General features: G+C 37.4%; 1 protein-coding gene across 12 annotated transcripts in view; it reads left to right on the top strand.

Moving 5' to 3' along the window:
- The window catches only part of ACACA (acetyl-CoA carboxylase alpha), a 248,575-nt gene that overhangs the window by 149,459 nt on the left and 82,599 nt on the right, over nt 1-16,517 (top strand). For all 12 annotated transcript variants that reach the window (XM_036451660.2, XM_045586414.1, XM_045586415.1 and 9 more), the window contains 5 exons: nt 4,573-4,614; nt 5,625-5,840; nt 6,791-6,946; nt 9,886-10,089; nt 14,264-14,419. In XM_036451660.2, coding sequence (XP_036307553.1) covers nt 4,573-4,614; nt 5,625-5,840; nt 6,791-6,946; nt 9,886-10,089; nt 14,264-14,419 — 774 coding nt within the window. The remainder of the gene's footprint in view (nt 1-4,572; nt 4,615-5,624; nt 5,841-6,790; nt 6,947-9,885; nt 10,090-14,263; nt 14,420-16,517) is intronic.

The following is a 16,517-nucleotide window of genomic DNA, read 5'->3' as shown; positions in this document are numbered from 1 at the left end:
TTATACATACAGAAATATATATCCTGCCTTACTGCTAAATCTGTCATGTTCTAGAGTGTGTGTGTGTGTGTGTGTGTGTGTGTGTGTGTATATAGCTTTAAAACATATTTTTCCTCTCTGTTCTAATATTTCTGGACTTAGATTGAATAGGGACATGTATAGCCAAAATCTACTCGGAAATGAGCCCAGCTGTGGGCATTTCTTGGGAATCGCGGTCCAGTTCCTATTTATAGTGATATCAAGTGGGAAATTGATTATATTACCAAGTGACATGATTTGTCATGAATGTAGGAAAGGTTGCTTTAGAACTTAGAGAAATTAAGATGGAGACAAGGTTTTCTCTGAAGAACTGAATGGCAGAGGAGTTGGGTTATTTTTATGTTAGGCCTCTTAGTAATGATTATTGGTTACACGGGGGGCAAGGGCAACTATTACTGAATTCCATCCAGGATCTACAATAGCCAGGACCCCTTGGCAGGAGCTGTACAAATCCAGGGCTCACTGCCATGGTATTGCTGTAAGTTCCTCTGCTGGTGGTAGCTTATGATTCATGAAGGGTGCTTAGCCTTTGTCATGTCATCTGATGTGTGCTTGCCCCATAGTTAGTGTAGTGTGAAAAAGAGGAAGCTCTCCGTGAGTGTTAGAAATGAATCCCTTGATCTCTCTGGCTTCTTGGTAATCCACTGTGACGTATGCAGTCTCTCCTGTTCTACACTGTGAAATCCCTATATTATCAAGTAGAAGAGAGAAAGCAAGCGTACATGAGGGGGCAAGGAGAGGAGGAAGGTTACCAAGTTTGGTTCAAGAACAACATTGGCTGGTGTGGATGAAGCAGCTCTACTGTTGCATAGTTGTCTCTCAGACTGTTTCAGAACCAGAACAAGGCAAAGGAGGGCCAGAGTAGAGGTTCCTAGAGAGTGGGTATACTGTTAGGTGTTTATTCAGATGCCAGTGAAGGCTATAAGCATTTCTAAAACTTCCACCCTCCCACTGGAATGAATACCTGCAGCTACCTTAGTCTCTTGACTCTACATGAAGCCTGTTCTGACCTGGCAATATTTGTCAGCATTAAGAACACTTGGTGTGGAGTCCGTTTCCAGACCATGTAATTAAATCAAATACCTTTTATGGGATTTGAATAACTGCTTAACTTTTCTACAGTAGCAGAACATTTGAGGAAAAATGAGCCTATTCTTATAAACATCTTCTTCATATTAAAAAAAACATTGAAACCTTGGAAGCCAAAGAGCAAGCTTTGAATTTCTGCAGGTATGAAAGCTGCAGCTCTCTACTTTCATGTAGTATTAAGTCTGTTCATTTCACTCACATTTCAGGTTCCAGAAAGTGCAGCAGAAGGTACTATTTAACTGGAATATAAGTATTATACTTTCTGGAGTTTTCATATTTTCTCAGCCAAGTGTTTTTAACAATACTAAAATGCACATTTTTAGGATTTCTTCTCATTCTTTGCCACCTAAGCAAGAGCATTAGGGCCAAAAACTGTGATGAAATTCTGAATCAGTTTTGCATCTGTAAAGTTTCTTTTTTTTTATGCTTGTTTGTAAGATTTCATGAAATTTGTAAAATTCTGCTATAAATAACCTAGATGCACTTTTATTGATTTTATGTAAATAACTCACACTTTAAAATGAAATGTTTTGGAAAGAAGAGCCTACTATTGAAAAGAGTTATCACGATTAAGTAGTTCATTTCTTTAAAAAAATTTTATAGGTCAACTATATCTCAATAAAACTGAAAAAAAATTGGTAGTTTTGTTTGCTATGGATCAACTATTAGTTTTTCAGAAGGTTTGTTTTGGGTTTTTGTTTTAATTACAGTCTATATAATTAGTTCTCAGCATGTTGAGGTAAAAGAGAATTGCACCAGCAAGCTTTCAATTTCTTCATCTCATTAGGTTTTTAACATGATTATTAGTATCATAATCAGCTATGATGTTTTCTGTTGCAGGTTTTCACATTCTCTGATTTGCAGGGTGTCTTGATTGGCTAATTTAGTCAAATTATTTTGATTGTCTTGATGATGGTTGGCTGATTTAGAACACAGCAGGGGTATAATTTCTTCCTGAGAAATGTTGCATTCTTTTGTTTTTTAGTACCAGAACACTAAGAGGGTTTTTTTTGTGTACATTCAATTATGATATTTGCCCATAACACTAGTAGAATATCTGGAAAGCAATTATATTAGTGATAGAATAAGCACGAATGCAGTTAGTGGAAAAATTGGCAATATGAGGATGAGGTAAGATGAAGGAATCTACTAAAACTATAGGATCAGACTTTTGTATTTCTTTTCTGTGTTTTTCTGTATTCCTGTGATTTGTGTGTGTTTGAGTGCCAAAAGAGGTGACTTTCTATAAAAGTCCTCAAAACTTGAAGAATTGCTCATTAATCCTGCTGTCCCAATGCACAGAAGTTCTTACTCTCCTATTCTGAATGTTTCATGCTTAAATTGAGGATTTTTCTGCAGAGCTAAAATTTACACAAAAAATGTTTGCTGATATTATCTCATAGCACCTTTTCTTAGCTAACTTTAATGAAAGTAGTTTTTCTTATTGGTGGTCTATTCCCACCCTGCCAAGAATTAATCAGCCTCTTTCATTATTTGTAATAAAGGCATTTCTATTTAAATTGTTTGCTTTTCATGCCTTTCAGTTGCTACAAAATTTTTTAGTTGGTTTGATTGGCAAAAAAAAAAAAAAAAAAAAGAGTTTTTTGGTTTTCATTTTTGAAGGAAAATAGTCATTTAAATAAATGTACTAAATAAATATTTAATTAATATTTATTACACTCTTCTATTCTGTCTTAACAATTAGTTAAAGTATTTATTTAATACATTACTTTCCTTTCAGAAATTTCATTAAAGGATTTTGTTACCCTTCCTTTTTTGACTTGTGTTACCTTAGCTAGTGCTCTGACAGCCATATCTCTCAAGAATAAAACAAAAATGAGACTATAAAGCCCTGAGCATGCAACCTACTGACAATGCAGCTGAACATCTGTCTGTTTAATCTTGAAGTCTTCCCCATGTTCTTTACTACTATTCAGGGGAATTAGAGAATTACTTGGAATAAAAACATCATCAGTAAAAGATCAGTGCTGTGTAAAGTTCACTTTCAAAAGACTTTTAAAGACCTTAGCCTGGACAGGTGGTTTTCCCAGGCTTGCTAACCAAGCTCTAGAAGACTGTTAAATGCAATTTTACAGTTAAAATGCAAAGAAAATGTAAGAAGATTTACTAACTGTGCAAGCTATAGTTAAGGTGAGGGTGAGGTGTAATACCTGTGGAAAGTATTTAACAAGTTTTCAGTAAATTCATGAACCACAACTTTTCAGTATGAGTTTTGTTTTTGTTTAATTTAAAAAGTCTTAATTTCTGTTTAAAGAGAAGATTTCTAATGAACCTGGATTATAAAAAAAAATAGAGTTAATGCTTTATACTTGAGAAGTAATTTGGTAGAGATGAAGGGCGTGAAGAGACCCAAGTTCATATTCTAGGTTTCTGATACTGGGCATATCACTTGGTCATGGCTTCTCAGCTGTAAAATGGGATACCTAACCTTGAGAGGTTGTTGAGAGCATTCAGGGGGACAATACATGGGAGCAATGCCACCTAGCAGGCTTTCATTTCAGGTTTCCTAAAGCTCATTGACACATTTATGCAGCTAGCCCTGGTTTCTCTGCCTTGTCCCAATGAGTAATTATTTTGCACTCACAATGAAGAAGATGCCTAATGAAACCTCCTGTAGAGGCACATAGTAATGACTTGACTCTAACACCACCAATAGAGCTTCCCATCCGAGAAACGGGTATTTGATGTTAATAAGTTAAATTTCAGAAACTAATCGACTCTGCTAATTGAATTCATCTTTGTTAATTAATAAGGTTCTAGTAAATTGGTTGTTTTCTTTTGTAATGCCCTGCAAAAAGAGTGGTAAGACCAAATGATTCCAAGTTCACTAGTTCCACCCCATTCTTTCTTATACTTATAGTGGTAGTGACCAAAGTAACATCTTTACTTTTGTCTTGAAACATTATTGTTAAAACATTATTGTTTAAACCCTTAAAATTTTGATTTGAGAGTGAATGAGGAAAACACATGGATTAGGGATTTTATGCTTTCTGGTTAGTTTACATTTTAAGAGTTTCTTAAGGGGAAACTTGGGAAATCAGTTCAATAACTGCTGTTGCAATGCAGAAGCTTAGAGAGTATATTGGTTTTATTTGCCAGGAGGTGCCAAAAGCAACACCCAGGAAGAATTTTTTTTTTTTTTCCACTTGGGAGATGAAAAAATACGATTCCCCAACCCCTCCCCCCCAGGAGAGGGTACCTATTAAAGTTAGGTTAATAGTGTGGTGATTCTCAAATGTGGAAGTAGAGTCAAAATGATGGTTACCCAGAGGATCATTCACATTCCCCAGGCTAAGGTTCGGCAAGGATTGTGTTTTCTAAGAAACTGTCTTCTAGATGCTTGAGTGCTTCTGTACTATGTGTTGATCCCCAAAGAACCATATCTATGAAGGACTGATACATTTTCCCCTTCTTTTAACACAGAGAGAATTCCCTAAATTTTTCACGTTCCGAGCAAGGGATAAGGTAAGAACTAATTCCTTCCTTCTGTTTTTGTTTGTTTGTTTTTTATGTTTCTTTTTCCTTACAAGTCTAAGAGTGGCATATCTTTGCCATTCTTTTCTCTAATTGAATTTGTGCTTCCCTTTGCCTTACACGTATCTTAGAACGAAAGAAGACTCTCTTCTGAAAGAGTTTGGTTTAGGAAATAATCAAATATTCTGACCTACCCAAGAATGCAATAAATTTCAAAATCATCCTTATGCTTTTGATGTGATATTAAAGGACTGCTACATTTAGTAGGATTATTCTCATCACCTACAGACAGTTTGTTTATATTCAGAGTTATGTTTTTTCAATTTTTAAAATACAAACTTTCAGACTGCATTGGTTTCTTCCTGTTACCATTCACTAAATTGACATGTACTCTGGAAAAACAATTTAATTTCATCAGCAAAAATATATTAAATGTAAATATAGTTCTTAAAAAAAACATATGTGTATATATAGGATGTTTCAAAGCCAAATACCTCTGTTTAAAAAATTATATGATGTTCATATGTCAAGTATTTACTGTGTCCTTTGTATTGTGCCAGAAATTATAAGAGTATAAGACATGGGTTTTGCCCATGAGCATTTTAGACTAGATGGGTAAAACCAAAACACTGGTATGTAAAGTAGTTATTAATGTAAAACAGTTTGTAATTCATTGTTAAAAAAAATAAAGAATTACAAAGATATTAAATGCTACAGGAGTTCTGGGGGAATTGATTTTTTAGTTTCTTTTTAACGGAGAGCATCATCACTTATAAAAACATAAATGATGAAAGCTTGGTAAGTTAAATAGGTTCTTTAGCGCCTAACCTTATGTAAGCTATAGCATTATCCTTGTATGTAGACCATTTTTGTTGTTCATTAGCACATCATACCTTATGTTTTTATTTTTAAGCATCTCTTTTACATATGTACGCATTCATAATATCACTCTGTAACCACTTCTGGTGGGCTTTTTTCCCCCCTCCAATTCTTGTGCTCAGTTTGAGGAGGATCGTATCTATCGTCATTTGGAGCCTGCCCTTGCCTTCCAGTTAGAGCTGAACCGGATGAGAAATTTTGACCTCACTGCCATTCCATGTGCTAATCACAAGATGCACCTGTATCTTGGGGCAGCCAAAGTGGAAGTGGGCACAGAAGTGACAGATTATAGGTTCTTTGTCCGTGCGATCATCAGACATTCTGATCTGGTCACCAAGGTGGGTGCTGTACTTTAATGGGAAGTTATCCTTGAGGGAAGGGACAGAGGAACAGTCATGGTTCAAAATTAGGTTTTTTCTTTTTGAGTCAAAGCTCTTGTTCATCTCACTCTCTAATAACCAACCGAAGTCTGAGAATCATTTCTCTTACAAAAGTAAATATTCCATATAATAACAAGCTTTTTCCCTTTCATTTGAATTTCCTTGGTAATGGATGCAGAGTAACTCTCACTTGAGAGAAGGAAAAGCATGTTAACAGAAAATCACAGAATCACAGGAGAGTTAGGTGATGACAGAGTGGGACAAGTTAGCAGTGATCCCGTTGTAAACTTGTCTAAAGGTAGGGTAGTTTCTCTGTATAGCAAGGTGCTTCCTGGTGGGTTAGCTATTCCCATATCCCATCGCTATAACCTTTCTAAACTGTTCTGGTATATGTGAGCTGTAACCCTATAGCGTTTCCAGTATCCCCACCTATTGGAAGGAAATTATATACTAAGAGGCAGCAGGAATTCTTTTCTTTTTTTTTTTTTAATCCTCACCAGAGGATATTTTTATTCCCCATTGACTTTTTTAGAGAGAGTGGAGGGGAGGGGGAAAGCGGAAGAGACAAATACATTGATGTGAGAGAGACACATCGATTGGTTGCTCCTACACGCACCCCAACCAGGGCTAGGCCTTGAACATGCAACCCAGGTGCATGCCCTTGACCGGGAATCGAAGCTGAGACCCTTTGGGCCATGGGTCAATGCTCTAACCACAGAGAAACACCAGCCAGGATTGTAGGAATTCTTAATCTGCCCCTGCTGCTTGTGGATATTGGGCTGACTAGGGGAGAAAGGTCAATGAACCTCTCGCAGGTGCCTTATGATTCATTGCTTAAGTAATTATACTAGCCATTTCATTATTGCCTCTTAAAACATTAATATATATGGTGATTTCTTCCTGCATAGGAAGCTTCTTTTGAATATCTACAAAACGAAGGGGAACGGCTGCTCCTGGAAGCCATGGATGAGTTGGAAGTCGCTTTTAATAATACAAATGTTCGTACTGACTGCAACCACATCTTCCTCAACTTTGTACCCACAGTCATCATGGATCCATCAAAGGTACATTTCTTCTTAGCTTCTCTCCCTGAAGTAGCAAACACAAGCAGTGAGATTCATTCATATTTATTCTCACTAGGACCTGGACACAGGTACTCTTGATCAGCTGGTTGAGCCCTTGATGTTTAAAGTTTACAGAATGAAAAAATAAAGTTTACAGAATGCTTATAAGACTGGTTTTTGGGATGGTGTCAGAAACTTGCTATAGTATTGTAAAGCAGACCTCAAAAATGAAGGTGGTATGATTATCTTTCTGGTCATTTATTTATAAGCAGTTATAAGAACATAAAATCTTTTCCACTTCCTCCATTGGTACCTGTAAAATGATATTTGCCATGATAGCAATCTTATCTATACTAATAAAAAGGTAATATGCTAATTAGACTGGAAGAACTTCCGGACAAAGCCATGGTGGTGGAGTCAAGGCAGAGGATGGTTAGGGGCGATCAGGCCAGGAGGGAAGGCGTTGGGGGTGAGCTGGCCGGCAGTGGGGGCAGTTGGGGGCAAGCGGGCTGGTGGGGGGAGCAATTGGGGGCAAGAAGGTTGATAGGCAGAGTGGTTAGAGGTGATCAGACAGACAGGCAGGTGAGCAGTGCCAGTGGTCCCAGATTGCAAGAGGGAACCCAGGTTGGAGAGAGTGCAGGCCGGACTTGAGGGACAACCTCCCCCCTGCACGAGTTTTGTGCCATCAGCCACTAGTCTTATATAATTCCTTAGGATTTCTCATCTAGAATAATTAACTTGCTATTGGGCATTTTGGCAGAATCACTGCCTCATTGTACTAAATGTTACTTAGCTGATGGCTTAGGGATGTAATATACCTTCTTAAGTATCTAACCTATTTGTCTTTAGTATTTTTCCACAGGTAGAAAATTTGGCTAATAAGGAATTTCACAAGTATTATATATGTTTTCTTATATGAGGCTCTGTTCTAAAATGCATTCCATATAATTTAAGGAAGGAAAACAAAGTGATTCTATACTTGACCTTTTATCCCACAGAAGGCTGCTTTCTGCTTCTGCTCCCTCTAACCTTTTTCTTTCATATTGTGGAATTGGATAGGAGAGCCAGTATATACCCCTTTATTTATTTTTAAACTATATTTTTATTGATTTGAGAGAGAGAGGAAGGGAGAGAAAGAGATAGAAACCTCAATAATGAGAATTATTGATCAGCTGCATCCTACATGCCCCCTCCTGGGGATTGAGCCTACAACTTGGGCATGTACCCTGACCAGGAATCAAACAATTGACTTCCTGGTTCATAGGTCGATGCTCAGTCACTGAGCCACACCACCTGGGCATACCCCTTTCTCATGATTAGTTGTAAGCATAGACTTTTGCTTTTTGAACTTAGTATGAAGACCTGAAAAATCTTTTTCTACTTTTTTTTCTTCAAGACTCCAAGCTATTGATCAGTTGCTTTATCTGACAGGAGAGCCTAAGACAGGACACGCATTGAGTACCAAGTCTCATCATGTAATTTAAGCAAAGGTTCCCCTAAGCATTCTGGGACTGATGAAGCTGAAAGACTTAAAATATGGCCTGAACATTATATAACTAACTATATGTATTTATAGAGTTAGCCTACAGTTTCTCATGGAGTTATTAACATCAGCCTCACTGTTATACTCCATATACCCGTATACCCTGGTTCTGCCTTTCTAATCATAGGTAGCTGTTAATTTCCTTTATAGAGAGATGTTGATTTTTGTCCCCTTGAGAAAAGAATGGATACTTGGTTAACAAGCAACTGTGGGGATAGTTAACTCCTTGAAACCCACTTTAACCTAAAATTCTGTGGCGCAGAAGCAAATTGCAGGAGTGGCACATACTTCTGAAAAGCCACAAGAGAAAGGTGGTGTGAGTTATTTTTCAGAGTTTTCTGCGTTGAGAAAGCATTTTAGAAAGATACTTCACTTAAGAAACATGAATTTTGAGTAGTATGTCCCTGCAGCCATGTTGGAAAAGAATATATTTTTTGCTCCAGTGTATCAATAAGGAGAAATCACACCTAAGGTTGTAGGGTTAAAATAATTTCCCTGACCCTGAAAACTAGAAACACTAAACTGACTTGGTATAAAACTTAGGGAAACTAGGAACATCTGCTTCATATACTTAAATCCCAGTTGGACTAGGCCAGTGGTCGGCAAACTCATTAGTCAACAGAGCCAAATATCAACAGTACAACGATTGAAATTTCTTTTGAGAGCCAAATTTTTAAAACTTAAACTTCTTCTAACGCCACTTCTTCAAAATAGACTCGCCTAGGCCATGTATTTTGTGGAAGAGCCACACTCAAGGAGCCAAAGAGCCGCATGTGGTTTGCGAGCCACAGTTTGCCGACCACGGGACTAGGCAATGACCAAGTTTCAGAGCTTTGTTTACAGAAACCATTCTAGCACCACTTACAAATTGCCTATTTTTAATTTGTGCAATTTACCAAGAGACATATATTATAAAGTTTAATAAAATGTATGGAAAAAAGTTCATAGTGGTAATTGCTATGTTGATTTAAGGTCCTGAAAGTGCAATGAAACATAGTTACCATGCATATAAATGCTACTTAATAGCTATTTAACTAGAGATTTTATTCTTATTTGGGGCTTTCTCTTGAATCCCATAGCTTGTAATTTTAGATATTGCAGACCTTTGAGATAGAATATGAATATAATTGGAAGAGAGGGAAGGAGTTGCACACATTTGGGTGTTGTTAGACATAGAAAACTGCTCATACAACAGGCCAGCATGAAATTGTCCCTGACTTATCTAAGCAAAAGTAGGGTTGGGGAGAAACTATATGACTTTTTGTAAGGAATACATGTACACACCTTGAGAAACCAGCATCTTGTTCCATTCTTCCTTTCCCAAAGATGGGCAGACCTAAAACAGGTCCTGGTTACTGGTTTTTAAGTTTTGTGCTTGGTGGTGTGTGTGTGTCAGATTGAGGAATCTGTGCGGAGCATGGTAATGCGCTATGGAAGTCGGCTGTGGAAATTACGCGTCCTCCAGGCAGAACTGAAAATCAACATTCGCCTGACACCAACCGGAAAAGCAATTCCCATCCGCCTCTTCCTGACAAACGAGTCTGGCTATTACTTGGACATCAGCCTGTACAAGGAAGTGACTGACTCCAGGACAGCACAGGTACAGTAGTGAAGTACTAGTCACACTTTGAGATCTCATCAAAGTTTTTATTTGGTCCTAAGGATAAGCCACTTGCATTTGCTATAGAAGACCCAAACTCATAAATCCCATTGGTTCACCTAGTGGGGTTGTCCTCATGAAATGATTGCATGAATTTGAAAAACTTCATTTGCCTCATAAGATGTACCTATGTTCCTAATCATGGGTGTTATAAAACCTCCAACTTTCAGTTATGTGTTGATGAGTCCTTATAGATGCCAAGTGAACCTAACCCCAGAGGTAATTGTGTAATTTGGGACTCGCCTTAGGTGGCTCTAGTAGGGTTACTTGAGCAATCTCACCGTTTCTGATCTGATTTGTTCTTCCTGTTTTCAACCTACTGTAGTTAGACCACTCATTAGCAAGTAAAGAAAGGAAAATTGTTGAAATATGTCATCAAGTTCTATCTTAAAGAAGGAAAATTTCAACATAATAGTTTGAGCAATATCAAGGAGTGATTTTTATCATATTTAACCATTATGATACTCCATTTATACACTTTATCTTCAAAGAGTTCAGAGTAGTATATGTCTATAACAGGGCAAATCGGCAAACTTTAACCATTTTTCAGGTAGAAAAATTGAGAATGTGAAAATGGAAAGTGACTTTTTTAGTAGTTTGGTCCTATGATAGCAGAATTTCTTTTTAGTCTGTTTTACCACCTTAGTTTATAAATATTTGTGCCATTTGCTGTGATACTGAATTTAGTTTGGTGCACCATTGCTCACATCTTTTTATGAACTGAGATTTTATTTCAAGACTTTGGATAATAGTCTTGGAAAGTGCATGCCTTTTGTTGAAAGGTTGAACTTGCTCCAGTGTGTGCGCTCAAAGGGTTCAGTCTATTCTATGCATTGGGTGCCAGGAAGAGATTATGTGTCTCTTGTTTTTATCTGTGTCCTTTTAAATCCTGGAACAGAGGCAAGAAAAGACATTTTTATCAGTACTTTGAAGATGAATTTTAAAACTCTGAGTTTGGATAGCTGTTAGAGTGACCTTTCATTTTGTGCTTTGAGTCCAAGTTAGATGGCCAGAGAAATCTGTCCCGTGAGAAGTGAGCAGTTAAAACAGAGAAGCGCACAAGTGTGTGAGGGGTTAGCCAGGAAAAAAAGTATTCAATAATTTTTCCTGCATTTGATGTTTTTCAGGGCAATCTTAAAGACATTTTCAGTCAAAGCTTTTCATGGGTAGGGATGTTTTTAATTAACTTCTACAATCGCTTCAAGGCAAGTCTATTCTTGTGAAAAATAAGATGGCCTCTTGAGATTTCAGTGTTTATGATAAATAAGTTTGTTCTTTATAACTACTTTTCCCCCTTTCTTTGATCAGGAAGCTCTTAGATTTCCCTCATGCTGACTGGTGGTGACACAGGGACGTAAAAGGCACAGAAGCCTTCAGTCAGGGTTTAGTGTGCCACCTGGCACAAAATAAGCACTCAATACGTATCTTAATGAATGAATGAGCTACCTTTCGCCTAAGGGAGAACCTCTTTCACCATGGGTCCTGCATATTTAGGAAACCCTGAAGGCGGAGGTCTCCCTCAGGTGCTTCAATGAGAGAGTTCAATGGCCACTGCCCTGTGTGAACTCAAGAGAAACAGCCTCCAACCCAATTCTGGCATTCCTAATGCCTACCTGGTGCTTATTGACGATTTGTTTTTCCCCTGTCTTTGCTCTAGTGAGTCACCGTATAAATTTAAAATAATATAGAACCATGCATGTCATTCATTTATCTGTTCATTAATTTAACATTTATTAACCACCTATAGTGTTTCAGGCAGTGTGAATACAAAAAAAAAAAGTGATCTCTGTTTCTCTGTTCTCAAGAAATCTACATCACTATGGAAGACAATTATTAGTTTCTCTGTAATATTATGATTCTGCCATCATAAAATAAGAACAGGGCTCTAAGAGAACAGACTATCTGGGATCAGAGTTTGTTTTCCAAGAGAAGCTCTTTTGATGGTCTCTGGTGAAAAGAGTGTACTATATTAAGTATGTACCTATTTTCATGAACTTATAAAACATATACTTTACCAATTTTTAATTATGTCCATTAGAGTAGAAAATGGGATCAACAGAGCTGATTATTCAGAGCCTTCTAGTGCTATCCATTACTCTCAACCTCTTACTTTGGCACATCGTTTATTCTTTTTGATGATAGGGAGCAAGTTGACTGGCATGAGTTTCATACATGAGTGGTATTAGTTGTAATGAATACTCATGTCAGGTAGTTATTTGTGGGGAGAAGAGATCTGGGTAATCCATTGCATGTCAATTGATATGTAATATATAGTGTTAGGGATAAGTACACATTTAAAATTCACCTTTATTGAGATGCTTTATGTATATAGCTCAGTTCATCCTATATAATAAAAGGCTAATATGCAAATTGACCAAACAGCAGAACAACTAGTTGTTATGATGTGCACTGACCACCAGGGGCAGACACTCAATGCAGAAACTGTTCCTGGTGGTCAGTACACTCTCAAAGGGGGAGCACCACTCAGCCAGAAGCCAGGCTCATGGCTGGCAAGCACAGTGGTAGTGGCAGGAGCCTCTCCTGCCTCCAAGGCAGCGCTAAGGATGTCTACTAGCTTAGGCCCACTCCCCACGGAGAGTGAGCCTAAGCCATCAGTCGGACATCCCCCAAGGGCTCCCAGAGTGCGAGAGAGCACAGGCCAGGCTGAGGGGCCACCTCCAAGTGCACGAATTTCATGCACGTGCACTGGGCTTCTAGTTCTGAAATAATAGACATTACTATTTCTATCTCTCACATTCCTAAGACATTGCTAATTTTACCTCCCATCTGGTGACTTTCACCATTGGTCATTTGGAAGTGGGCTGGAAACTCCATTTTATGGGGTTTTGAGCACACAAGACGAGTTTTGCCCCAAATAGGACCTTTTTGACAAGTCGGCAGAACTCACTTGTTCCTCTGATCTAAGCAGCTAAGGATTCACTGAGCTGAATTATACCCAAGATTTTTAGCTAAGCAGTTAATTCTCTTCTTATGCCTGTATAGTAGGTTCACAAATCTAATCACTAATAGTAGACTTAAGCTTAAATATATTAGGCCTGAATAGATATGTGGGTAGATACACATACTCTCACACCCCAATCTCCATTTCTGTTCTCTGAATTGGGAAACTGGATTTTGTGTATTCATGCATAAAGTGCCTAGTTTAGTGTCATATAACCTCCGGCACACAATAAATATTAATTGAATAGAAATAATGGCATTCCTTATAAATATTGATAAGCAAATAAAACTAAATGTATGAAAATATGAAGTACTCTTCTAGAAATATTTGATTAAAAGTTTGTATGGTGATTTCATTATGAGACAGTATAAGTATTGCAGGAGCTAGTCACTAGTTGTAGACATGGTGTTCTGGGGGAATATATATATATATATGTGTGTGTGTGTGTGTGTGTGTGTGTGTGTGCGCGCGCGCATATATGTGTGTGTGCATATATATATTATATAGATGTATATATTATTTAATAAAATGTATACTTTTTACCACAGACTATGTCTTCTAAGCTAATAAGAATTAACTAGCTACATGGACGGGTGAAATTCACTTGTAACAGAACTCTTTGAAGCCTTTCTCTGGCTAATAATACTTATGAAGCACCTTCTCATCAAATAGACTGAAACATAAATGATACAGTAGAGCATGACCTGGCCTTCTAACGCTGGGGAAAGAATAGAAGTCTCTTTAGTGCATCTCTATTTCTCAACTTAAATACTAGAGCACTGCTCAGACTGGCATTAGTTGACATATACTCCATTTCTGAATGTGTGGGATTCGAGTCACTTTAGAAGGCAAGCATTGTCCGTCTGTCTCTGAAATGTGAAATTTACACTGTGCTTTTCTATTGATTTCAACAAATCCAAAAGTGAAAGCAGCCAGTGGTGTACAGTTGGCTACATACCATTTTTTGTAGTTGGTTAATTTGTAGAGAAGTGAGAGCACCATGTACCCAATGTTAAGAAGCATATCTGAGCTACTCAACCCACCAAAAATGTGTTTCAAGAAATAACTTTTATTTAAAAAAAAGCCCTTCTAGGCTGCTCTCTGATGTTTTTCTCTGTCTCAACGCCCCATGCCTTCCTCTTTTTCCTGCAGATCATGTTTCAGGCATATGGAGACAAACAGGGACCATTGCATGGAATGTTAATCAACACTCCCTATGTGACCAAAGACCTGCTTCAATCAAAGAGGTTCCAGGCACAGTCCTTAGGGACAACATACATATATGACATCCCAGAGATGTTTCGACAGGTAACAGTGGCAGCTAACTGGGAGGTTCTGACCTATTCCAAAGAGACAAGGTTTTCTTGACTCTCGGTCAGATGCAGCGTAGACTGGAATGATGCACTCCTAAAGGGCAAGAAATACCTTGACACTATTCTCATTTCTATTTTATTTGAGATTTGGTGACTGCCAACTTAGATTTTGGATGGCTCTTTGTGAATTAAAAGGAGAAATAGTGAGGATCAGAACTTCTATTGAGTAGTTGAGAGTAAACTGAGACTGCTTGCCTGTGATGGTAGTTTATAATGATCTGTGTGAGGAGTTATGTTCAGGTCTATATTTCCTAAGCCTATATTCAAATTACGGATATTAAAGAAGTTGGAAACTCTAGTTTTCATTTTCCTGTTTTCCAAGATAACCCAAGTCTCTCCAGCTCATAGCCTAGATTAATATGAGAATCAATATAGATAACATATACTAATATATGATACAGAGTTCATGGTATACAGTTTAAAGTAACAGTTCTTTTGTGGGAGATTTATTATAGCTGAATAAAAACTAGCTTGAGAAAATATATTATGAGTCTTATCCTCTATTTGAAAATAAATTCCTTTGATCTGTATGGTGAATCATCTCTATGCTGCAGATTTTTCTTCCATCAATAGAAGGCAAAAAAAGTATATCACCAGCAGAAAAATGTGCAGATAAAAAATAAGGTATCAAAAGAATACTGAATTTGTCCTTTAAGAAAAATCTATGAATAAAGTATTTTTCCAAATGTCCTAGTTAATACCCCAATATCACTATATTTGAATTTTACTAAGGTAATATATGTAGCCTTAGTAAATAGTCTATATGTAATTCCTGTATTACTCACAAATATAAGAGATTTCCTTAGGTAACTACTTATTTACAAGTTCTCTCTGTTGAAATGTAGCTACCATTATTCAGTATCACTGGCATTGTTAGTCTAAAAGTTGAGTGTTGGTTTTCTTTCTCCATGCCAATGCTATAAGTAGAGATCACATTCTATATAATTCTTTCTATAGAATAGACATAAATGGAGTGATTAGGACATCTAAATATGAATGAGTCATATTGTCTTTAAATGTTGCTTTGAGTAAGCAAAGAAACAACTAGTTCCCATTTCATGAGGCACTTGTTTTGATAATAGGAATTGGAAATGGAAATCAAGATGGTTTCTAAATGGGTAGGTGTAGCTAGCTATCTGGTTTTTTTCTCAAATTTGAGCAGAATTGACATGTGTATTTACAAATAGTCATACACCTCTAGTGAACTAATTCCTGTTTATGAGCCTGTATCTCTTAAAAGTTATTAGAAAAGGGGTGCTTCTCCGGAACCTCTAATAGAAACTTTATTTTTGCCTCTTGGGATTTCTTTGTATTGGCCAAGTGTTATGTCATTTTCCTGGTTATGCTTCTATTACCAAGTTTCTCTAAGAATTTTCTTCATTTTTTGCCAAAACCGGTTTGGCTCAGTGGTAGAGCGTCGGTCTGCGGACTGAAGGGTCCCAGGTTCGATTCTGGTCAGTGGCATATGCGTTGGTTGCGGGCACATCCCCGGTGGGGGGTGTGCAGGAGGCAGCTGGTCGATGTCTCTCTCTCATCGACATTTCTAGCTCTCTCTCTACCTTCCTCTCTGTAAAAATCAATTAAAATATATATATATATATATATATGGAATTTTCTTCATTTTGTTTTAAGGAGGATTGATAATACTTTCTTATTTTAATTTCCAGGGATATAGTTAGTTTTAATATATTTGTTAATGCTCTAGTGCTGATTCAGAACTTCTCAGTAGTTTGATTGTATTGGAAAAATGCCTGATTTTTGGCATGTAAAATACTTTATGTGAAAAATAATAGCAAATCTTATATGTTCGCCCGAGGATATTTTTTCCCATTGATTTTTAGAGAGAGTGGAAGTGGGGGAGAGAGAGAAGGAGAAACATGGACATAAGAGAAATACATCAATTGGTTGCTTCCTGTATCCGCCCCAACTGGGGCTGGGAATTGAACCTGAGACTCTTCAGTTTGAGGGAAAACACTTTAACTACTGAGCAACACCGGCCAGGGCAATAACAAATATATTTTAACTGAGAATGG

This window comes from Pipistrellus kuhlii, unplaced genomic scaffold (assembly GCF_014108245.1).
Source record: "Pipistrellus kuhlii isolate mPipKuh1 unplaced genomic scaffold, mPipKuh1.p scaffold_m20_p_22, whole genome shotgun sequence".
Lineage (NCBI taxonomy): Eukaryota > Metazoa > Chordata > Mammalia > Chiroptera > Vespertilionidae > Pipistrellus > Pipistrellus kuhlii.
Note: the sequence above shows the minus strand (reverse complement) of the source record. Positions and strands in the feature narration are given on the sequence as shown.